The 25,170-nt window shown below is 52.3% G+C and overlaps 1 protein-coding gene across 1 annotated transcript in view; it reads right to left on the minus strand.

Moving 5' to 3' along the window:
* LOC128695107 (uncharacterized) overlaps positions 1-24,894 on the minus strand; it is a gene marked incomplete at its 5' end in the record, with an annotated part of 115,053 nt that extends 90,159 nt beyond the window's left edge. The window contains 1 exon segment of the mRNA XM_053785521.2: positions 24,657-24,894. Within this exon segment, the coding sequence (XP_053641496.2) occupies positions 24,657-24,894 (238 nt within the window).
* Between the last annotated feature and the right edge of the window lie 276 nt (positions 24,895-25,170).

Genomic DNA, 25,170 nt, shown 5'->3' on the forward strand with positions numbered 1-25,170 from the left:
GTCACCCGATACTCATCCTGTGGGTAATAGACACCCCATACCCATCCTGTGGGTGGTAGTTGCCCCACACCCATCCTGTGAGTGGTAGTCTTCCCACACTCATCTTGTGGGTGGTAGTCACTCCATGCCTATCCTGTGGGTGGTAGTCAAGCCATACCCATCCTGTGGGTAGTAGTCACCCCATACCCATCCTGTGAGTGGTAGCCACCCGATACCCATCCTGTGAGTAGTAGACACCCCATACCCATCATGTGGGTGGTAGAGACCCCATACCTATCCTGTGAGTGGTAGTCACCCCACACCTATCCTGTGAGTGGTAGACACCCTATACTTATCCTGTGGGTGGTAGTCACTCCAAAGTCATCCTGTGAGTGGTAGTCACCCTATACCCATCTGGTGAGTGGTAGTCACCCATACCCATCTTGTGAGTGGCAGTCACCCCATACCCATCCTGTGAGTGGAAGACACCCCATGCCCATCCTGTGGGTGGTAGTCACCCCACACCCATCCTGTGAGTGGTGGTCACCCTATACCCATTCTGTGAGTGGTAGTCACCCACACTCATCCTGTGAGTGGTAGTCACCCCACACTCATCCTGTGAGTGGTAGTCACTCCACACTCATCCTGTGAGTGGTAGTCACTCCACACTCATCCTGTGAGTGGTAGTCACTCCACACTCATCCTGTGAGTGGTAGTCACTCCACACTCATCCTGTGAGTGGTAGTCACTCCACACTCATCCTGTGAGTGGTAGTCACTCCACACTCATCCTGTGAGTGGTAGTCACTCCACACTCATCCTGTGAGTGGTAGTCACTCCACACTCATCCTGTGAGTGGTAGTCACTCCACACTCATCCTGTGAGTGGTAGTCACTCCACACTCATCCTGTGAGTGGTAGTCACTCCACACTCATCCTGTGAGTGGTAGTCACTCCACACTCATCCTGTGAGTGGTAGTCACTCCACACTCATCCTGTGAGTGGTAGTCACTCCACACTCATCCTGTGAGTGGTAGTCACTCCACACTCATCCTGTGAGTGGTAGTCACTCCACACTCATCCTGTGAGTGGTAGTCACTCCACACTCATCCTGTGAGTGGTAGTCACTCCACACTCATCCTGTGAGTGGTAGTCACTCCACACTCATCCTGTGAGTGGTAGTCACTGCACACTCGTCCTGTGAGTGGTAGTCACTCCACACTCATCCTGTGAGTGGTAGTCACTCCACACTCATCCTGTGAGTGGTAGTCACTCCACACTCATCCTGTGAGTGGTAGTCACTCCACACTCATCCTGTGAGTGGTAGTCACTGCACACTCATCCTGTGAGTGGTAGTCACTCCACACTCATCCTGTGAGTGGTAGTCACTCCACACTCATCCTGTGAGTGGTAGTCACTCCACACTCATCCTGTGAGTGGTAGTCACTCCACACTCATCCTGTGAGTGGTAGTCACTCCACACTCATCCTGTGAGTGGTAGTCACTCCACACTCATCCTGTGAGTGGTAGTCACTCCACACTCATCCTGTGAGTGGTAGTCACTCCACACTCATCCTGTGAGTGGTAGTCACTCCACACTCATCCTGTGAGTGGTAGTCACTGCACACTCATCCTGTGAGTGGTAGTCACTCCACACTCATCCTGTGAGTGGTAGTCACTCCACACTCATCCTGTGAGTGGTAGTCACTCCACACTCATCCTGTGAGTGGTAGTCACTCCACACTCATCCTGTGAGTGGTAGTCACTCCACACTCATCCTGTGAGTGGTAGTCACTCCACACTCATCCTGTGAGTGGTAGTCACTCCACACTCATCCTGTGAGTGGTAGTCACTGCACACTCATCCTGTGAGTGGTAGTCACTCCACACTCATCCTGTGAGTGGTAGTCACTCCACACTCATCCTGTGAGTGGTAGTCACTCCACACTCATCCTGTGAGTGGTAGTCACTCCACACTCATCCTGTGAGTGGTAGTCACTCCACACTCATCCTGTGAGTGGTAGTCACTCCACACTCATCCTGTGAGTGGTAGTCACTCCACACTCATCCTGTGAGTGGTAGTCACTCCACACTCATCCTGTGAGTGGTAGTCACTCCACACTCATCCTGTGAGTGGTAGTCACTCCACACTCATCCTGTGAGTGGTAGTCACTCCACACTCATCCTGTGAGTGGTAGTCACTCCACACTCATCCTGTGAGTGGTAGTCACTCCACACTCATCCTGTGAGTGGTAGTCACTCCACACTCATCCTGTGAGTGGTAGTCACTCCACACTCATCCTGTGAGTGGTAGTCATTCCACACTCATCCTGTGAGTGGTAGTCACTCCACACTCATCCTGTGAGTGGTAGTCACTCCACACTCATCCTGTGAGTGGTAGTCACTCCACACTCATCCTGTGAGTGGTAGTCACTCCACACTCATCCTGTGAGTGGTAGTCACTCCACACTCATCCTGTGAGTGGTAGTCACTCCACACTCATCCTGTGAGTGGTAGTCACTCCACACTCATCCTGTGAGTGGTAGTCACTCCACACTCATCCTGTGAGTGGTAGTCACTCCACACTCATCCTGTGAGTGGTAGTCACTCCACACTCATCCTGTGAGTGGTAGTCACTCCACACTCATCCTGTGAGTGGTAGTCACTCCACACTCATCCTGTGAGGGGGAGTCACTCCACACTCATCCTGGGAGTGGTAGTCACTCCACACTCATCCTGTGAGTGGTAGTCACTCCACACTCATCCTGTGAGTGGTAGTCACTCCACACTCATCCTGTGAGTGGTAGTCACTCCACACTCATCCTGTGAGTGGTAGTCACTCCACACTCATCCTGTGAGTGGTAGTCACTCCACACTCATCCTGTGAGTGGTAGTCACTCCACACTCATCCTGTGAGTGGTAGTCACTCCACACTCATCCTGTGAGTGGTAGTCACCCCACACTCATCCTGTGAGTGGTAGTCACTCCACACTCATCCTGTGAGTGGTAGTCACTCCACACTCATCCTGTGAGTGGTAGTCACTCCACACTCATCCTGTGAGTGGTAGTCACTCCACACTCATCCTGTGAGTGGTAGTCAATCCACACTCGTCCTGTGAGTGGTAGTCCACACTCTCCTGTGAGTGGTAGTCACTCCACACTCATCCTGTGAGTGGTAGGCACTCCACACACATCCAGTGAGTGGTAGTCACTCCACACTCATCCTGTGAGTGGTAGTCACTCACTCCTGTGAGTGGTACACTCATCCTGTGAGTGGTAGTCACTCCACACTCATCCTGTGAGTGGTAGTCACTCCACACTCATCCTGTGAGTGGTAGTCACTCCACACTCATCCTGTGAGTGGTAGTCACTCCACACTCATCCTGTGAGTGGTAGTCACTCCACACTCATCCTGTGAGTGGTAGTCACTCCACACTCATCCTGTGAGTGGTAGTCACTGCACACTCATCCTGTGAGTGGTAGTCACTCCACACTCATCCTGTGAGTGGTAGTCACTCCACACTCATCCTGTGAGTGGTAGTCACTCCACACTCATCCTGTGAGTGGTAGTCACTGCACACTCATCCTGTGAGTGGTAGTCACTCCACACTCATCCTGTGAGTGGTAGTCACTCCACACTCATCCTGTGAGTGGTAGTCACTGCACACTCATCCTGTGAGTGGTAGTCACTCCACACTCATCCTGTGAGTGGTAGTCACTCCACACTCATCCTGTGAGTGGTAGTCACTCCACACTCATCCTGTGAGTGGTAGTCACTCCACACTCATCCTGTGAGTGGTAGTCACTCCACACTCATCCTGTGAGTGGTAGTCACTCCACACTCATCCTGTGAGTGGTAGTCACTCCACACTCATCCTGTGAGTGGTAGTCACTCCACACTCATCCTGTGAGTGGTAGTCACTCCACACTCATCCTGTGAGTGGTAGTCACTCCACACTCATCCTGTGAGTGGTAGTCACTCCACACTCATCCTGTGAGTGGTAGTCACTCCACACTCATCCTGTGAGTGGTAGTCACTCCACACTCATCCTGTGAGTGGTAGTCACTCCACACTCATCCTGTGAGTGGTAGTCACTCCACACTAGTCCTGTGAGTGGTAGTCACTCCACACTCATCCTGTGAGTGGTAGTCACTCCACACTCATCCTGTGAGTGGTAGTCACTCCACACTCATCCTGTGAGTGGTAGTCACTCCACACCCATCCTGTGAGTGGTAGTCACTTCACACTCATCCTGTGAGTGGTAGTCACTCCACACCCATCCTGTGAGTGGTAGTCACTTCACACTCATCCTGTGAGTGGTAGTCACTCCACACTCATCCTGTGAGTGGTAGTCACTCCACACTCATCCTGTGAGTGGTAGTCACTCCACACTCATCCTGTGAGTGGTAGTCACTGCACACTCATCCTGTGAGTGGTAGTCACTCCACACTCATCCTGTGAGTGGTAGTCACTTCACACTCATCCTGTGAGTGGTAGTCACTTCACACTCATCCTGTGAGTGGTAGTCACTCCACACCCATCCTGTGAGTGGTAGTCACTCCACACTCATCCTGTGAGTGGTAGTCACTCCACACTCGTCCTGTGAGTGGTAGTCACTTCACACTCATCCTGTGAGTGGTAGTCACTCCACACCCATCCTGTGAGTGGTAGTCACTTCACACTCATCCTGTGAGTGGTAGTCACTCCACACTCATCCTGTGAGTGGTAGTCACTCCACACTCATCCTGTGAGTGGTAGTCACTCCACACTCGTCCTGTGAGTGGTAGTCACTCCACACTCATCCTGTGAGTGGTAGTCACTCCACACTCATCCTGTGAGTGGTAGTCACTCCACACTCATCCTGTGAGTGGTAGTCACTCCACACTCATCCTGTGAGTGGTAGTCACTGCACACTCATCCTGTGAGTGGTAGTCACTCCACACTCATCCTGTGAGTGGTAGTCACTTCACACTCATCCTGTGAGTGGTAGTCACTTCACACTCATCCTGTGAGTGGTAGTCACTCCACACCCATCCTGTGAGTGGTAGTCACTTCACACTCATCCTGTGAGTGGTAGTCACTCCACACCCATCCTGTGAGTGGTAGTCACTTCACACTCATCCTGTGAGTGGTAGTCACTCCACACCCATCCTGTGAGTGGTAGTCACTTCACACTCATCCTGTGAGTGGTAGTCACTCCACACCCATCCTGTGAGTGGTAGTCACTTCACACTCATCCTGTGAGTGGTAGTCACTCCACACCCATCCTGTGAGTGGTAGTCACTTCACACTCATCCTGTGAGTGGTAGTCACTCCACACCCATCCTGTGAGTGGTAGTCACTTCACACTCATCCTGTGAGTGGTAGTCACTCCACACCCATCCTGTGAGTGGTAGTCACTTCACACTCATCCTGTGAGTGGTAGTCACTCCACACTCATCCTGTGAGTGGTAGTCACTCCACACTCATCCTGTGAGTGGTAGTCACTCCACACTCGTCCTGTGAGTGGTAGTCACTCCACACTCATCCTGTGAGTGGTAGTCACTCCACACTCATCCTGTGAGTGGTAGTCACTCCACACTCATCCTGTGAGTGGTAGTCACTTCACACTCATCCTGTGAGTGGTAGTCACTCCACACTCATCCTGTGAGTGGTAGTCACTCCACACTCATCCTGTGAGTGGTAGTCACTCCACACTCATCCTGTGAGTGGTAGTCACTCCACACTCATCCTGTGAGTGGTAGTCACCCCTCACCCATCCTGTGAGTGGTAGTCACCCCTCACCCATCCTGTGAGTGGTGGTCACCCCTCACCCATCCTGTGAGTGGTAGTCACCCCTCACCCATCCTGTGAGTGGTAGTCACCCCTCACCCATCCTGTGAGTGGTAGTCACCCCTCACCCATCCTGTGAGTGGTGGTCACCCCTCACCCATCCTGTGAGTGGTAGTCACCCCTCACCCATCCTGTGAGTGGTGGTCACCCCTCACCCATCCTGTGAGTGGTAGTCACCCCTCACCCATCCTGTGAGTGGTAGTCACCCCTCACCCATCCTGTGAGTGGTGGTCACCCCTCACCCATCCTGTGAGTGGTAGTCACCCCTCACCCATCCTGTGAGTGGTGGTCACCCCTCACCCATCCTGTGAGTGGTAGTCACCCCTCACCCATCCTGTGAGTGGTAGTCACCCCTCACCCATCCTGTGAGTGGTGGTCACCCCTCACCCATCCTGTGAGTGGTAGTCACCCCTCACCCATCCTGTGAGTGGTGGTCACCCCTCACCCATCCTGTGAGTGGTAGTCACCCCTCACCCATCCTGTGAGTGGTAGTCACCCCTCACCCATCCTGTGAGTGGTAGTCACCCCTCACCCATCCTGTGAGTGGTAGTCACCCCTCACCCATCCTGTGAGTGGTAGTCACCCATACTGTGGGTTATAATCACCCTGTCTCTCTCCTTTAGACAATAGTCATTCAAATGTTGGGTCCAGGAACTAGGACCCAACATTTTGTTAGCTAATCAAGTTACAGTAGTAACGATCTATTGTAAAATATTGATCACTGTTAACACTGATTACTTTTTGTCACTTAACAATGAATGAAAAAACTCAAGACTCGCCTCCTCCTCATTGTTTACCAAAACTATCTCAGTCATGGTGCGGGTTCAGTCATGGTGCGGGTTCAGTCATGGTGCGGGTTCAGTCATGGTGCGGGTTCAGTCATGGTGCGGGTTCAGTCATGGTGCGGGTTCAGTCATGGTGCGGGTTCAGTCATGGTGCGGGTTCAGTCATGGAGTGGGTTCAGTCATGGAGTGGGTTCAGTCATGGTGCGGGTTCAGTCATGGTGCGGGTTCAGTCATGGTGCGGGTTCAGTCATGGAGTGGGTTCAGTCATGGAGTGGGTTCAGTCATGGTGCGGGTTCAGTCATGGTGCGGGTTCAGTCATGGTGCGGGTTCAGTCATGGTGCGGGTTCAGTCATGGTGCGGGTTCAGTCATGGAGTGGGTTCAGTCATGGTGCGGGTTCAGTCATGGAGTGGGTTCAGTCATGGAGTGGGTTCAGTCATGGTGCGGGTTCAGTCATGGTGCGGGTTCAGTCATGGTGCGGGTTCAGTCATGGAGTGGGTTCAGTCATGGAGTGGGTTCAGTCATGGTGCGGGTTCAGTCATGGAGTGGGTTCAGTCATGGTGCGGGTTCAGTCATGGAGTGGGTTCAGTCATGGTGCGGGTTCAGTCATGGAGTGGGTTCAGTCATGGTGCGGGTTCAGTCATGGAGTGGGTTCAGTCATGGTGCGGGTTCAGTCATGGTGCGGGTTCAGTCATGGTGCGGGTTCAGTCATGGAGTGGGTTCAGTCATGGTGCGGGTTCAGTCATGGTGCGGGTTCAGTCATGGTGCGGGTTCAGTCATGGTGCGGGTTCAGTCATGGTGCGGGTTCAGTCATGGTGCGGGTTCAGTCATGGTGCGGGTTCAGTCATGGTGCGGGTTCAGTCATGGTGCGGGTTCAGTCATGGTGCGGGTTCAGTCATGGTGCGGGTTCAGTCATGGTGCGGGTTCAGTCCTGGTGCGGGTTCAGTCATGGTGCGGGTTCAGTCATGGTGCGGGTTCAGTCATGGTGCGGGTTCAGTCATGGTGCGGGTTCAGTCATGGTGCGGGTTCAGTCATGGTGCGGGTTCAGTCATGGTGCGGGTTCAGTCATGGTGCGGGTTCAGTCATGGTGCGGGTTCAGTCATGGTGCGGGTTCAGTCATGGTGCGGGTTCAGTCATGGTGCGGGTTCAGTCATGGTGCGGGTTCAGTCATGGTGCGGGTTCAGTCATGGTGCGGGTTCAGTCATGGTTCAGTCGGGTTCAGTCATGGTGCGGGTTCAGTCATGGTGCGGGTTCAGTCATGCGGGTTCAGTCATGGAGCGGGTTCAGTCATGGTGCGGGTTCAGTCATGGTGCGGGTTCAGTCATGGTGCGGGTTCAGTCATGGTGCGGGTTCAGTCATGGTGCGGGTTCAGTCATGGTGCGGGTTCAGTCATGGTGCGGGTTCAGTCATGGTGCGGGTTCAGTCATGGTGCGGGTTCAGTCATGGTGCGGGTTCAGTCATGGTGCGGGTTCAGTCATGGTGCGGGTTCAGTCATGGTGCGGGTTCAGTCATGGTGCGGGTTCAGTCATGGTGCGGGTTCAGTCATGGTGCGGGTTCAGTCATGGTGCGGGTTCAGTCATGGTGCGGGTTCAGTCATGGTGCGGGTTCAGTCATGGTGCGGGTTCAGTCATGGTGCGGGTTCAGTCATGGTGCGGGTTCAGTCATGGTGCGGGTTCAGTCATGGTGCGGGTTCAGTCGGGTTCAGTCATGGTGCGGGTTCAGTCATGGTGCGGGTTCAGTCATGGTGCGGTTCAGTCATGGTGTTGGTTCAGTCATGGTGCGGGTTCAGTCATGGTTCAGTCGGGTTCAGTCATGGTGCGGGTTCATTCATGTTGCGGGTTCAGTCATTTTGCGTGTTCAGTCATGGTGCGTGTTCAGTCATGGTGCGGGTTCAGTCATGGTGCGGGTTCAGTCATGGTGCGGGTTCAGTCATGGTGCGGGTTCAGTCATGGTGCGGGTTCAGTCATGGTGCGGGTTCAGTCATGGTGCGGGTTCAGTCATGGTGCGGGTTCAGTCATGGTGCGGGTTCAGTCATGGTGCGGGTTCAGTCATGGTGCGGGTTCAGTCATGGTGCGGGTTCAGTCATGGTGCGGGTTCAGTCATGGTGCGGGTTCAGTCATGGTGCGGGTTCAGTCATGGTGCGGGTTCAGTCATGGTGCGGGTTCAGTCATGGTGCGGGTTCAGTCATGGTGCGGGTTCAGTCATGGTGCGGGTTCAGTCATGGTGCGGGTTCAGTCATGGTGCGGGTTCAGTCATGGTGCGGGTTCAGTCATGGTGCGGGTTCAGTCATGGTGCGGGTTCAGTCATGGTGCGGGTTCAGTCATGGTGCGGGTTCAGTCATGGTGCGGGTTCAGTCATGGTGCGGGTTCAGTCATGGTGCGGGTTCAGTCATGGTGCGGGTTCAGTCATGGTGCGGGTTCAGTCATGGTGCGGGTTCAGTCATGGTGCGGGTTCAGTCATGGTGCGGGTTCAGTCATGGTGCGGGTTCAGTCATGGTGCGGGTTCAGTCATGGTGCGGGTTCAGTCATTGTGTAGGTTCAGTCATGGTGCGGGTTCAGTCATGGTGCGGGTTCAGTCATTGTGTAGGTTCAGTCATGGTGCGGGTTCAGTCATGGTTCAGTCGGGTTCAGTCATGGTGCGGGTTCAGTCATGGTGCGGGTTCAGGGTTCAGTCATGGTGCGGGTTCAGTCATGGTGCGGGTTCAGTCATGGTGCGGGTTCAGTCATGGTGCGGGTTCAGTCATGGTGCGGGTTCAGTCATGGTGCGGGTTCAGTCATGGTGCGGGTTCAGTCATGGTGCGGGTTCAGTCATGGTGCGGGTTCAGTCATGGTGCGGGTTCAGTCATGGTGCGGGTTCAGTCATGGTGCGGGTTCAGTCATGGTGCGGGTTCAGTCATGGTGCGGGTTCAGTCATGGTGCGGGTTCAGTCATGCGGGTTCAGTCATGGTGCGGGTTCAGTCATGGTGCGGGTTCAGTCATGGTGCGGGTTCAGTCATGGTGCGGGTTCAGTCATGGTGGGTTCAGTCATGGTGCGGGTTCAGTCATGGTGCGGGTTCAGTCATGCGGGTGTCATGGAGTGGGTTCAGTCACGGAGCGGGTTCAGTCATGGTGCGGGTTCAGTCATTGAGTGGGTTCAGTCATGGTGCGGGTTCAGTCATGGAGTGGGTTCAGTCATGGTGCGGGTTCAGTCATGGTGCGGGTTCAGTCATGGTGCGGGTTCAGTCATGGTGCGGGTTCAGTCATGGAGTGGGTTCAGTCATGGTGCGGGTTCAGTCATGGTGCGGGTTCAGTCATGGTGCATGGAGTGGGTTCAGTCATGGTGCGGGTTCAGTCGGGTTCAGTCATGGTGCGGGTTCAGTCATGGTTGCGGGTTCAGTCATGGTGCGGGTTCAGTCATGGAGTGGGTTCAGTCATGGTGCGGGTTCAGTCATGGAGCGGGTTCAGTCATGGTGCGGGTTCAGTCATGGTGCGGGTTCAGTCATGGTCAGCGGGTTCAGTCATGGTGCGGGTTCAGTCATGGTGCGGGTTCAGTCATGGTGCGGGTTCATGGTGCGGGTCCAGTCATGGTGCGGGTTCAGTCATGGTGCGGGTTCAGTCATGGTGCGGGTTCAGTCATGGTGCGGGTTCAGTCATGGTGCGGGTTCAGTCATGGTGCGGGTTCAGTCATGGTGCGGGTTCAGTCATGGTGCGGGTTCAGTCATGGTGCGGGTTCAGTCATGGTGCGGGTTCAGTCATGGTGCGGGTTCAGTCATGGTGCGGGTTCAGTCATGGTGCGGGTTCAGTCATGGTGCGGGTTCAGTCATGGTGCGGGTTCAGTCATGGTGCGGGTTCAGTCATGGTGCGGGTTCAGTCATGGTGCGGGTTCAGTCATGGTGCGGGTTCAGTCATGGTGCGGGTTCAGTCATGGTGCGGGTTCAGTCATGGTGCGGGTTCAGTCAGTCATGGAGTGGGTTCAGTCATGGAGTGGGTTCAGTCATGGAGTGGGTTCAGTCATGGAGTGGGTTCAGTAATGGTGCGGGTTCAGTCATGGTGCGGGTTCAGTCATGGTGCGGGTTCAGTCATGGTGCGGGTTCAGTCATGGTACGGGTTCAGTCATGGTGCGGGTTCAGTCATGGTGCGGGTTCAGTCATGGTGCGGGTTCAGTCATGGTGCGGGTTCAGTCATGGTCCGGGTTCAGTCATGGTGCGGGTTCAGTCATGGTGCGGGTTCAGTCATGGTGCAGGTTCAGTCATGGTGCGGGTTCAGTCATGGTGCGGGTTCAGTCATGGTGCGGGTTCAGTCATGGTGCGGGTTCAGTCATGGAGTGGGTTCAGTCATGGAGTGGGTTCAGTCATGGAGTGGGTTCAGTCATGGAGTGGGTTCAGTAATGGTGCGGGTTCAGTCATGGTGCGGGTTCAGTCATGGTGCGGGTTCAGTCATGGTGCGGGTTCAGTCATGGAGCGGGTTCAGTCATGGTGCGGGTTCAGTCATGGTGCGGGTTCAGTCATGGTGCGGGTTCAGTCATGGTGTGGGTTCAGTCATGGTGCGGGTTCAGTCATGGTGCGGGTTCAGTCATGGTGCGGGTTCAGTCATGGTGCGGGTTCAGTCATGGTGTGGGTTCAGTCATGGTGCGGGTTCAGTCATGGTGCGGGTTCAGTCATGGTGCGGGTTCAGTCATGGTGCGGGTTCAGTCATGGTGCGGGTTCAGTCATGGTGCGGGTTCAGTCATGGTGGGGGTTCAGTCATGGTGCGGGTTCAGTCATGGTGCGGGTTCAGTCATGGTGCGGGTTCAGTCATGGTGCGGGTTCAGTCATGGAGTGGGTTCAGTCATGGAGTGGGTTCAGTCATGGAGTGGGTTCAGTCATGGAGTGGGTTCAGTAATGGTGCGGGTTCAGTCATGGTGCGGGTTCAGTCATGGTGCGGGTTCAGTCATGGAGTGGGTTCAGTCATGGAGTGGGTTCAGTAATGGTGCGGGTTCAGTCATGGTGCGGGTTCAGTCATGGTGCGGGTTCAGTCATGGTGCGGGTTCAGTCATGGTGCGGGTTCAGTCATGGTGCGGGTTCAGTCATGGTGCGGGTTCAGTCATGGTGCGGGTTCAGTCATGGTGCGGGTTCAGTCATGGTGCGGGTTCAGTCATGGTGCGGGTTCAGTCATGGTGCGGGTTCAGTCATGGTGCGGGTTCAGTCATGGTGCAGGTTCAGTCATGGTGCGGGTTCAGTCATGGTGCGGGTTCATTCATGGTGCGGGTTCAGTCATGGTGCGGGTTCAGTCATGGTGCGGGTTCAGTCATGGTGCGGGTTCAGTCATGGTGCGGGTTCAGTCATGGTGCGGGTTCAGTCATGGTGCAGGTTCAGTCATGGTGCGGGTTCAGTCATGGTGCGGGTTCAGTCATGGTGCGGGTTCAGTCATGGTGTGGGTTCAGTCATGGTGCGGGTTCAGTCATGGTGCGGGTTCAGTCATGGTGCGGGTTCAGTCATGGAGTGGGTTCAGTCATGGAGTGGGTTCAGTCATGGAGTGGGTTCAGTCATGGAGTGGGTTCAGTAATGGTGCGGGTTCAGTCATGGTGCGGGTTCAGTCATGGTGCGGGTTCAGTCATGGTGCGGGTTCAGTCATGGTGCGGGTTCAGTCATGGTGCGGGTTCAGTCATGGTGCGGGTTCAGTCATGGTGCGGGTTCAGTCATGGTGCGGGTTCAGTCATGGTGCGGGTTCAGTCATGGTGCGGGTTCAGTCATGGTGCGGGTTCAGTCATGGTGCGGGTTCAGTCATGGTGGGGGTTCAGTCATGGAGTGGGTTCAGTCATGGAGTGGGTTCAGTCATGGAGTGGGTTCAGTCATGGAGTGGGTTCAGTAATGGAGTGGGTTCAGTCATGGAGTGGGTTCAGTCATGGAGTGGGTTCAGTAATGGAGTGGGTTCAGTCATGGTGCGGGTTCAGTCATGGAGTGGGTTCAGTCATGGAGAGGGTTCAGTCATGGTGCGGGTTCAGTCATGGTGCGGGTTCAGTCATGGAGTGGGTTCAGTCATGGAGTGGGTTCAGTCATGGAGTGGGTTCAGTCATGGAGTGGGTTCAGTCATGGAGTGGGTTCAGTCATGGAGTGGGTTCAGTCATGGAGTGGGTTCAGACATGTTGTGGGCTCAGTCATGGAGTGGGTTCAGACATGGAGTGGGTTCAGTCATGGAGTGGGTTTAGTCATGGAGTGGGTTCAGACATGTTGTGGGCTCAGTCATGGAGTGGGTTCAGTCATGGAGTGGGTTCAGACATGGAGTGGGTTCAGTCTTGGAGTGGGTTATTCATGGAGTGGGTTCAGTCATGGAGTGGGTTCAGTCATGGTGCGGGTTCAGTCATGGTGCGGGTTCAGTCATGGAGTGGGTTCAGTCATAGAGTGGGTTCAGTCATGGTGCGGGTTCAGTCATGGAGTGGATTCAGTCATGGAGTGGGTTCAGTCATGGTGCGGGTTCAGTCATGGAGTGGGTTCAGTCATGGAGTGGGTTCAGTCATGGTGCGGGTTCAGTCATGGTGTGGGTTCAGTCATGGTGCAGGTTCAGTCATGGTGCGGGTTCAGTCATGGTGCGGGTTCAGTCATGGTGCGGGTTCAGTCATGGAGTGGGTTCAGTCATGGAGTGGGTTCAGTCATGGTGCGGGTTCAGTCATGGTGCGGGTTCAGTCATGGAGTGGGTTCAGTCATGGAGTGGGTTCAGTCATGGTGCGGGTTCAGTCATGGAGTGGGTTCAGTCATGGAGTGGGTTCAGTCATGGTGCGGGTTCAGTCATGGAGTGGATTCAGTCATGGAGTGGGTTCAGTCATGGAGTGGGTTCAGTCATGGTGCAGGTTCAGTCATGGAGTGGGTTCAGTCATGGAGTGGGTTCAGCCATGGTGCGGGTTCAGTCATTATGCGGGTTCAGTCATGGAGTGGGTTCAGTCATGGAGTGGGTTCAGTCATGGTGCGGGTTCAGTCATGGAGTGGGTTCAGTCATGGAGTGGGTTCAGTCATGGTGCGGGTTCAGTCATGGTCCGGGTTCAGTCATGGAGTGGGTTCAGTCATGGAGTGGGTTCAGTCATGGTGCGGGTTCAGTCATGGAGTGGGTTCAGTCATAGAGTGGGTTCAGTCATGGTGCGGGTTCAGTCATGGAGTGGATTCAGTCATGGAGTGGGTTCAGTCATGGTGCGGGTTCAGTCATGGTGCGGGTTCAGTCATGGAGTGGGTTCAGTCATGGAGTGGGTTCAGTCACGGTGCGGGTTCAGTCATGGAGTGGGTTCAGTCATGGAGTGGGTTCAGTCATGGTGCGGGTTCAGTCATGGTGCGGGTTCAGTCATGGAGTGGGTTCAGTAATGGAGTGGGTTCAGTCATGGTGCGGGTTCAGTCATGGAGTGGGTTCAGTCATGGAGTGGGTTCAGTCATGGTGCGGGTTCAGTCATGGTGCGGGTTCAGTCATGGAGTGGGTTCAGTAATGGAGTGGGTTCAGTCATGGTGCGGGTTCAGTCATGGAGTGGGTTCAGTCATGGAGTGGGTTCAGTCATGGAGCGGGTTCAGTCATGGAGTGGGTTCAGTCATGGAGTGGGTTTAGTCATGGAGTGGGTTCAGTCATGGAGTGGGTTCAGTCATGGAGTGGGTTCAGTCATGGAGTGGGTTCAGTCATGGAGTGGGTTCAATCATGGAGTGGGTTCAGTCATGGTGCGCTTTCAGTCATGGAGTGGGTTCAGTCATGGAGTGGGTTCAGTCATGGTGCGGGTTCAGTCATGGTGCGGGTTCAGTCATGGAGTGGGATCAGTCATGGAGTGGGTTCAGTCATGGTGCGGGTTCAGTCATGGAGTGGGTTCAGTCATGGAGTGGGTCCAGTCATGGAGTGGGTTCAGTCATGGAGTGGGTTCAGTCATGGAGTGGGTTCAGTCATGGAGTGGGTTCAGTCATGGAGTGGGTTCAGTCATGGAGTGGGTTCAGTCATGGAGTGGGTTCAATCATGGAGTGGGTTCAGTCATGGAGTGGGTTCAGTTATGAAGTGGGTTCAGTCATGGAGTGGGTTCAGTTATGAAGTGGGTTCAGTCATGGAGTGGGTTCAGTTATGGAGTGGATTCAGTCATGGAGTGGGTTCAGTCATCTAGTGGGTTCAGTCATGGAGTGGGTTCAGTTATGGAGTGGATTCAGTCATAGAGTGGGTTCAGTTATGAAGTAGGTTCAGTCATGGAGTGGGTTCAGTCATGGAGTGGGCTCAGTCACGGAGTGGGTTCAGTTATGGAGGGGTTCAGTCAAGGAGTGGGTTCATTCATGGAGTGGCTTAGGTTATGGAGTGGGTTCAGTCATGGAGTGGGTTCAGTTATGGAGTGGGTTCAGTCATGGAGTGGGTTCAGTTATGGAGTGGGTTCAGTCATGGAGTGGGTTCAGTTATGGAGTGGGTTCAGTCATGGAGTGGGTTCAGTTATGGAGTGGGTTCAGTCATGGAGTGGATTCAGTCATGGAGTGGGCTCAGTCACGTAGTGGGTTCAGTTATGGAGTGGGTTCAGTCATGGAGTGGGTTCAGTCATGGAGTGGGTTCAGTTATGGAGTGGGTTCAGTCATGGAGTGGGTTCAGTTATGGAGTGGGTTCAGTCATGGAGTGGGTTCAGTCATGGAGTGGGCTCAGACACGTAGTGGGTTCAGTTATGGAGTGGGTTCAGTCATGGAGTGGGTTAGGTTATGGAGTGGGTTCAGTCATGGAGTGGGTTCAGTTATCCAGTGGGTTCAGTTATGGAGTGGGTTCAGTCATGGAGTGGGTTCAGTCATGGAGTGGGTTAAGTTATGGAGTGGGTTCAGTCATGTAGTGGGTTCAGTCATGGAGTGGGTTCAGTCATGGAGTGGGTTCAGTCATGGAGTGGGTTCAGTTATGGAGTGGGTTCAGTCATGGAGTGGGTTCAGTCATGGAGTGGGTTCAGTTATGGAGTGGGTTCAGTCATGGAGTGGGTTCAGTTATGGAGTGGGTTCAGTCATGGAGTGGGTTCAATCATGGAGTGGGCTCAGTCACGTAGTGGGTTCAGTTATGGAGTGGGTTCAGTCATGGAGTGGATTCAGTCATGGAGTGGGTTAGGTTATGGAGTTGGTTCAGTCATGGAGTGGGTTCAGTCATGGAGTGGGTTCAGTTATGGAGTGGGTTCAGTCATGGAGTGGGTTCAGTCATGGAGGGGGTTAGGTTATGGAGTGGGTTCAGTCATGGAGAGCGTTCAGTCATGGAGTGGGTTCAGCCATGGAGTGGGTTCAGTCATGGAGTGGGTTCAGTTATGGAGTGGGTTCAGTCATGGAGTGGGTTCAGTTATGGAGTGGGTTCACTCATGGAGTGGGTTCAGTTATGGAGTGGGTTCAGTCATGGAGTGGATTCAGTCATGGATTGGGCTCAGTCACGTAGTGGGTTCAGTTATGGAGTGGGTTCAGTCATGGAGTGGGTTCAGTCATGGAGTGGGTTCAGTTATGGAGTGGGTTCAGTTATGGAGTGGGTTCAGTCATGGAATGGGCTCAGTCACGTAGTGGGTTCAGTTATGGAGTGGGTTCAGTCATGGAGTGGGTTAGGTTATGGAGTGGGTTCAGTCATGGAGTGGGTTCAGTCATGGAGTGGGTTCAGTTATGGAGTGGGTTCAGTCATGGAGTGGGTTAGGTTATGGAGTGGGTTCAGTCATGTAGTGGGTTCAGTCATGGAGTGGGTTCAGTCATGGAGTGGGTTCAGTCATGGAGTTGGTTCAGTCATGGAGTGGGTTCAGTTATGGAGTGGGTTCAGTCATGGAGTGGGTTCAGTCATGGAGTTGGTTCAGTCATGGAGTGGGTTCAGTTATGGAGTGGGTTCAGTCATGGAGTGGGTTCAGTCATGGAGTTGGTTCAGTCATGGAGTGGGTTCAGTTATGGAGTGGGTTCAGTCATGGAGTGGGTTCAGTTATGGAGTGGGTTCAGTCATGGAGTGGGTTCAGTCATGGAGTGGGTTCAGTCATGGAGTGGGCTCAGTCACGCAGTGGGTTCAGTTATGGAGTGGGTTCAGTCATGGAGTGGATTCAGTCATGGAGTGGGTTAGGTTATGGAGTGGGTTCAGTCATGGAGTGGGTTCAGTCATGGAGTGGGTTCAGTTATGGAGTGGGTTCAGTCATGGAGTGGGTTCAGTCATGGAGTGGGAAAGGCTATGGAGTGGGTTCAGTCATGTAGTGGGTTCAGTCATGGAGTGGGTTCAGTCATGGAGTGGGTTCAGTCATGGAGTGGGTTCAGTTATGGAGTGGGTTCAGTCATGGAGTGGGTTCAGTCATGGAGTGGGTTCAGTTATGGAGTGGGTTCAGTCATGGAGTGGGTTCAGTTATAGAGTGGGATCAGTCATGGAGTGGGTTCAGTCATGGAGTGGGTTAGGTTATGGAGTGGGTTCAGTCATGGAGTGGGTTCAGTTATGGAGTGGGTTCAGTCATGGAGTGGGTTCAGTTATGGAGTGGGTTCAGTCATGGAGTGGGTTCAGTCATGGAGTGGGTTCAGTTATGGAGTGGGTTCAGTCATGGAGTGGGTTCAGTCATGGAGTGGGTTCAGTCATGGACTGGGTTCAGTTATGGAGTGGTTTCAGTCATGGAGTGGGTTCAGTTATGGAGTGAGTTCAGTCATGGAGTGAGTTAGGTTATGGAGTGGGTTCAGTCATGGAGTGGGTTCTGTCATGGAGTGGGTTCAGTCATGGAGTGGGTTCAGTCATGGAGTGGATTCAGTTATGGAGTGGGTTCAGTCATGGAGTGGGTTCAGTCATAGAGTGGGTTAGGTTATGGAGTGGGTTCAGTCATGGAGTGGGTTAAGTCATGGAGTGGGTTCAGTCATGGAGTGGGTTCAGTTATGGAGTGGGTTCAGTCATGGAGTGAGTTCAGTCATGGAGTGGTTTAGGTTATGGAGTGGGTTCAGTCATGTAGTGGGTTCAGTCATGGAGAGGGTTCAGTCATGGAGTGGGTTCAGTCATGTAGTGGGTTCAGTCATGTAATGGGTTCAGTCATGTAGTGGGTTCAGTCATGGAGTGGGTTCAGTTATGGAGTGGGTTCAGTCATGCAGTGGGTTCAGTCATGGAGTGGGTTCAGTCATGGAGTGGGTTCAGTTATGGAGTGGGTTCAGTCATGGAGTGGGCTCAGTCATGGAGTGGGTTCAGTTATGGAGTGGGTTCAATCATGGAGTGGGTTCAGTCATGGAGTCGGTTAGGTTATGGAGTGGGTTCAGTCATGTAGTGGGTTCAGTCATGGAGTGGGTTCAGTCATGGAGTGGGTTCAGTTATGGAGTGGGCTCAGTCATGGAGTGGGTTCAGTCATGGAGTGGGTTAGGTTTTGGAGTGGGTTCAGTCATGTAGTGGGTTAGGTTTTGGAGTGGGTTCAGTCATGTAGTGGGTTCAGTCATGGAGTGGGTTCAGTCACGGAGTGGGTTCAGTCATGGAATGGGTTCAGTTATGGAGTGGGTTCAGACCAGGAGTGGGTTCAGTCATGGAGTGGGTTCAGTTATGGAGTGGGTTCAGTCATGGAGTGGGTTCAGTTTTGGAGTGGGTTAAGTCATGGAGTGGGCTCAGTCATGGAGTGGGTTAGGTTATGGAGTGGGTTCAGTCATGGAGTGGGTTCAGTCATGGAGTGGGTTCAGTCATTTAGTGGGTTCAGTTATGGAGTGGGTTCAGTTATGGAGTGGGTTCAATCATGGAATGGGTTAGGTCATGGAGTGGGTTCAATCATGGAGTGGCTTCAGTTATGGAGTGGGTTCAGTCATGGAGTGGGTTCAGTCATGGAGTGGGTTCAGTCATGGAGTGGGTTCAGTTATGGAGTGGGTTCAGTCATGGAGTGGGTTCAGTCATGGAGTGGGTTCAGTCATTTAGTGGGTTCAGTCATGGAGTGGGTTCAGTCATGGAGTGGGTTCAGCCATGGTGCGGGTTCAGTCATGGAGTGGGTTCAGTCATGGAGTGGGTTCAGTCATGGAGTGGGTTCAGTCATGGAGTGGGTTCAGTCATGGAGTGGGTTCAGTCATGGAGTGGGTTCAGTCATGGAATGGGTTCAGTCATGGAGTGGGTTCAGTCATGGAGTGGGTTCAGACTTGGTGTGGGCACAGTCATGGAGTGGGTTCAGTCATGGAATCGGTTCAGAGATGGAGTGGGTTTAGTCATGGATTGGGTTCCGTCTTGGAGTGGGTTCAGACATGGAGTGGGTTCAGTCATGGAGTGGGTTCAGTCATGGAGTGGGTTCAAAAATGGAGAGGGTTCAGTCAAGGAGTGGGTTAATTCATGGAGTAGTTTCAGTCATGGTGTGGGTTCTGTCATGGAGTGCGGTCATACATGGAGTGGGTTCAGAGATGGACTGGGTTTGGACATGCAGTGGGTTCAGACATGAAGTGGGTTCAGTCATGGAGTTGGTTAAGTCATGGAGAGGGTTCAGACATTTTGTGGGTTCAGTCATGGAGTGGGTTCAGTCATGGAGGGGGTTCAGACATGGAGTGGGTTCAGTGATGGACTGGGTTTGGACATGCAGTGGGTTCAGGCGTGAAGTGGGTTCAGACATGGAGTGGGTTCAGACATGGAGTGAGTTCAATCATGAAGTGTGTGCAGACATGGAGTGCATTCAGTCATGGAGTGGATTCAGTCATGGAGTGGGTTCAGACATGGAGTGGGTTCAATCATGGAGTGTGTGAAGACATGGAGAGGGTTCAGTCATGGAGTTTATTCAGTCATGGAGTGGGTTCAGGCATAGAGTGATTTCAGACTTGGTGTGGGCACAGTCATGGAGTGGGTTCAGCCATGGAATCGGTTCAGAGATGGAGTGGGTTCAGTCATGGAGTGGGTTCAGACATGGAGTGGGTTCAGACATGGAGTGGGTTCAGTCATGGAGTGGGTTCAGTCATGGAGTGGGTTGAGACATGGAGTGGGTTCAGTCAAGGAGTGGGTTCATACATGGAGTAATTTCAGTCATGGTGTGGGTTCTGTCATGGAGTGCGTTCATACATGGAGTGGGTTCAGTGATGGACTGGGTTTGGACATGCAGTGGGTTCAGGCGTGAAGTGGGTTCAGACATGGAGTGGGTTCAGACATGGAGTGAGTTCAATCATGAAGTGTGTGCAGACATGGAGTGCATTCAGTCATGGAGTGGATTCAGTCATGGAGTGGGTTCAGACATGGAGTGGGTTCAATCATGGAGTGTGTGAAGACATGGAGAGGGTTCAGTCATGGAGTTTATTCAGTCATGGAGTGGGTTCAGGCATAGAGTGATTTCAGACTTGGTGTGGGCACAGTCATGGAGTGGGTTCAGCCATGGAATCGGTTCAGAGATGGAGTGGGTTTAGTCATGGATTGGGTTCCGTCTTCGAGTGGGTTCAGACATGGAGTGGGTTCAGTCATGGAGTGGGTTCAGTCATGGAGTAGGTTCAAACATGGAGTGGGTTCAGTCAAGGAGTGGGTTCATACATGGAGTAGTTTCAGTCATGGTGTGGGTTCTGTCATGGAGTGCGGTCATACATGGAGTGGGTTCAGTGATTGACTGGGTTTGGACATGCAGTGGGTTCAAGCGTGAAGTGGGTTCAGACATGGAGTGGGTTCAGTCATGAAGTGGGTTCAGTCATGGAGTTGGTTAAGTCATGGAGTGGGTTCATACATTTTGTGGGTTCAGTCAGGGAGTGGGTTCAGTCATGGAGTGGGTTCAGACATGGAGTGAGTTCAGTCATGAAGTGTGTGCAGACATGGAGTGCGTTCTTTCATGGAGTGGATTCAGTCATGGTGTGGGTTCTGTCATGTACTGCGGTCATACATGGAGTGGGTTCAGGGATGGACTGGGTTTGGACATGCAGTGGGTTCAGATATGAAGTGGGTTCAGTCATGGAATGGGTTCAGTCATGGAGGGGGTTCAGACATGGAGTGGGTTCAGACATGGAGTGCGTTCAGTCATGGAGTGGGTTCACACATGGAGTGTGTTCAGTCATGGAGTGGGTTCAGACATGGAGTGAGTTCAATCATGAAGTGTGTGCAGACATGGAGTGCATTCAGTCATGGAGTGGATTCAGTCATGGAGTGGGTTCAGACATGGAGTGAGTTCAATCATGAAGTGTGTGCAGACATGGAGTGCATTCAGTCATGGAGTGGATTCAGTCATGGAGTGGGTTCAGACATGGAGTGGGTTCAATCATGGAGTGTGTGAAGACATGGAGAGGGTTCAGTCATGGAGTTTATTCAGTCATGGAGTGGGTTCAGTCATGGAGTGGGTTCAGACTTGGTGTGGGCACAGTCATGGAGTGGGTTCAGCCATGGAATCGGTTCAGAGATGGAGTGGGTTTAGTCATGGATTGGGTTCCGTCTTGGCGTGGGTTCAGACATGGAGTGGGTTCAGTCATGGAGTGGGTTCAGTCATGGAGTAGGTTCAAACATGGAGTGGGTTCAGTCAAGGAGTGGGTTCATACATGGAGTAGCTTCAGTCACGGTTTGGGTTCTGTCATGGAGTGCGGTCATACATGGAGTGGGTTCAGGGATGGACTGGGTTTGGACATGCAGTGGGTTCAGACATGAAGTGGGTTCAGTCATGGAGTTGGTTAAGTCATGGAGAGGGTTCAGACATTTTGTGGCTTCAGTCATGGAGTGGGTTCAGTCATGGAGGGGGTTCAGACATGGAGTGGGTTCGGACATGGAGTGGGTTCAGTCATGGAGTGGATTCAGTCATGGAGTGGGTTCAGTCATGGAGTGGGTTCAGACATGGAGTGGGTTCAATCATGGAGTGTGTGAAGAAATGGAGAGGGTTCAATCATGGAGTTTATTCAGTCATGGAGTGGGTTCAGTCATGGAGTGGGTTCAGACTTGGTTTGGGTACAGTCATGGAGTGGGTTCAGCCATGGAATCGGTTCAGACATGTAATGGGTTTAGTCATGGATTGTTTTCCGTCTTGGAGTGGGTTCAGAAATGGAGTGGGTTCAGTCATGGAGTGGGTTTAGTCATGGAGTGGGTTCAGTCATGGAGTGGGTTCAGATATTTAGTGGGTTCAGACATGTAGTGGGTTCAGACATTTAGTGGGTTCAGACATGAAGTGGGCTCAGACATGGAGTGGGTTCAATCATGAAGTGTGTGCAGACATGGAGTGCATTCAGTCATGGAGTGGATTTAGTCATGGAGTGGGTTTAGTCATGGAGTGGGTTCAGACATGGAGTGGGTTCAATCGTGGAGTGTGTGCGGACATGGAGAGGGTTCAGTCATGGAGTTTATTCAGTCATGGAGTGGGTTCAGTCATGGAGTGGGTTCAGACTTGGTGTGGGTACAGTCATGGAGTGGGTTCAGCCATGGAATCGGTTCAGACATGTAGTGGGTTTAGTCATGGATTGGGTTCCGTCTTGGAGTGGGTTCAGGCATGGAGTGGATTCAGTCATGGAGTGTGTGCAGACATGGAGTGGGTTCAGTCATGGAGTGGGTTCAGATATTTAGTGGGTTCAGACATGGAGTGGGTTCAGACATGGAGTGGGTTCAGACATGAAGTGGGCTCAGACATGGAGTGGGTTCAATCATGGAGTGTATGCAGACGTGGAGTGGGTTCAGTCATGGAGTGGGTTTAGACATGAAGTGGGTTCAGTCATTGGGTGGGTTCAGACATGGAGTGGGTTCAGACATAGAGTGGGTTCAGTCATGGAGTGGGTTCAGACATGAAGTGAGTTCAGTCATGGAGATGGTTCAGACATGGAGTGGGTTCAGACATGAAGTGGGTTCAATCATGGAGATGGTTCAGACATGGAGTGGGTTCAGTCATGGAGTGGGTTCAGTTATGGAGTGGGTTCAGACATGAAGTGGGTTCAGTCATGGAGTGGGTTCAGGCATGGAGTGAGTTAAGTTATGGGTTCGGTTCAGACATGGACTGGGTTCAATCATGTAGTTGGTTCAATCATGGAGTAGGTTCAGACATGGTATGGGATCAGACATGAAGTGGGTTGAGACATGAAGTGGGTTGAGACATGAAGTGGGTTGAGACATGGAGTGGGTTCAGACATGGAGTGGGTTCAGACATGAAGTAGGTTCAGACATGAAGTGGGTTCAGGCATGGAGTGGGTTCAGACATGAAGTGGGCTCAGACATGAAGTGGGTTCAGTGATGAAGTGAGTTCAGTCATGGAGTGGGTTCAGACATTAAGTTGGTTCAGACACGGAGTGGGTTCAGACATGAAGTGGGTTCAGATATGAAGTGGGTTCAGTGATGAAGTGAGTTCAGTCATGGAGTGGGTTCAGACATTAAGTTGGTTCAGACACGGAGTGGGTTCAGACATGAAGTGGGTTGAGACATGAAGTGGGGTTCAGACATGAAGTGGGTTCAGTGATGAAGTGGGTTCAGACATGAAGTGGGTTCAGTGATGAAGTGGGTTCAGACATGAAGTGGGTTCAGACATGAAGTGGGATCAGACATGGAGTGGGTTCAAACATGAAGTTGGTTCTTCTATGGGGTGGATTTAGACATAAAGTGGGTTCAGACATGAAGTGGGTTCAGTGATGAAGTGGGTTCAGACATGAAGTGGGTTCAGACGTGAAATGGGTTCTTCCATGGAGTGGGTTTAGACATGAAGTGGGTTCAGTGATGAAGTGGGTTCGGACATGAAGTGGGTTCAGACATGAAGTGGGTTCAGACATGAAGTGGGTTCACACATGAAGTGGGGTCAGTCATGGAGTGGGTTTATACATGGAGTGGGTTCATACATGGAGTGGGTTCAGACAATGAGTGGGTTCAGGAAAACCCACTTTGTTGGTTTATTTAGTTCTGAACTATCGACTACCTCTCCCACATGATAAATTTGTCCATCACCACCAGTACCGTTCTAGAGGGGTTCAAGGAGGTCAAAGTTAGTTCTAGAGGGATTCAAGGGGGCCAGACTTAGTTCTAGAGGGGTTCAATGAGGCCAGAGTTAGTTCTAGAGGGGTTCAAGGGGGCCAGAATTAGTCCTAGAGGGGTTCAAGGAGGCCAGAGTTAATTCTTGAGGGGTTCGAGGAGGCCTGGGTTAGTTCTAGAGGGGTTCAATGAGGTCAGAGTTAGTTCTAGAGGGGTTCAAGGAGGCCAGAGTTAGTTCTAGAGGGGTTCAAGGAGGCCAGAGTTAGTTCTAGAGGGGTTCAAGGAGGCCAGAGTTAGTTCTAGAGGGGTTCAAGGAGGCCAGAGTTAGTTCTAGAGGGGTTCAAGGAGGCCAGAGTTAGTTCTAGAGGGGTTCAAGGAGGCCAGAGTTAGTTCTAGAGGGGTTCAAGGAGGCCAGAGTTAGTTCTAGAGGGGTTCAAGGAGGCCAGAGTTAGTTCCACAGGGGCTTAAGGAGGTCAGAGTTAGTTCTAGCTTCCAGAAAAGCAGTAGTTTGACGTCGACAACTTAGATCTGTTAGTATAAACAGTGTGATGTCCAAAATTCTAGAGAAAGCGATATAGTCATTAAGACTGCATTTTGAGGATTAAGACAGTTAGGTATCTTTATTGATGAAATGTTTCGAATACACAGTAGGCTTCTTCAGTCAACCACAGTGGGAGCAGCAGTAGTGAAATCAACCTTGGAGAAAAAGTATTTGAGGTGGTCAGTCCCTAAGTCTGGAGAAAAGCTCAGCTCCATCGTTTGGAACGATATCGTTCCAGACCATGTGACTCGCCAGAGGGAGTCCCTCTGGTGGCTCTTTTCTGCCTCTTCAACCTCTTACCGTGTGTTCTTGGGCAGGTTTGGAGGGCTCAGTGACTCCTTCTGACCACACTTCTCACAGCTAATGCTCATTCAGTGTCTCTCGCGACTTTTGCGTTTTCATTGGCATGAAATTGTGCTTGATTCTGACTGAGTCTAAAAAATATCCTTTCTTGTCATCATCGAAGTAGCATTTACGAGTGTCTGTAGAACGGTACTCTGGAGCCTAGCAGTAAACAGATGCTCATAGTACTCCTACATAATCACATTCAATAATAAATACTCAACGTTACTAATCAGTCTACACACAGTTACTAACTTATACTGTATATACTTAGTTACTCACTTCTATATACTCACACACTTATTCGTTAGCATATACTTACACAGCTTGGTAACAGATGCAACAAGACTTTGACTACTCGCTCATAGGTGCAGCCCCGCAGAGGGTTCCACCCTTGTATCTTTGGTTGGGCCAAATGCTTTATACTTACTGTTGGAAGTGCCGATAACATCATCACAGTGTTTGATAGTGGCATTGTTATAGGTATCCATGAGGTCTTCACAGCGAGGTACCTCAAGAGGTACCTGCCACCCTGTGCTGTACAGGTAGCAGGGACTGTCCGTGCTCTGGCAGGTCAGGTTCCCAGCAGTTACCTCCTCCAGGGTACCAGTCTCAATACGGAGAAAACCTGCTACCCCTTCCCTCTGGACCCAGGATACTCTTGTGCCAAAGTCTGTGGAGCAGTGGCAGGTTATTAGTGTATGGAGTAGTGGCAGGTTATTAGTGTATGGAGCAGTGGCAGGTTATTAGTGTATGGAGCAGTGGCAGGTTATTAGTGTATGGAGCAGTGGCAGGTTATTAGTATATGGAGCAGTGGCAGGTTATTAGTGTATGGAGCAGTGGCAGGTTATTAGTGTATGGAGCAGTGGCAGGTTATTAGTATATGGAGCAGTGGCAGGTTATTAGTGTATGGAGCAGTGGCAGGTTATTAGTATATGGAGCAG

The sequence above is a fragment of the Cherax quadricarinatus genome, chromosome 35, assembly GCF_038502225.1.
Source record: "Cherax quadricarinatus isolate ZL_2023a chromosome 35, ASM3850222v1, whole genome shotgun sequence".
In the NCBI taxonomy this organism is placed as follows: Eukaryota; Metazoa; Arthropoda; class Malacostraca; order Decapoda; family Parastacidae; genus Cherax; species Cherax quadricarinatus.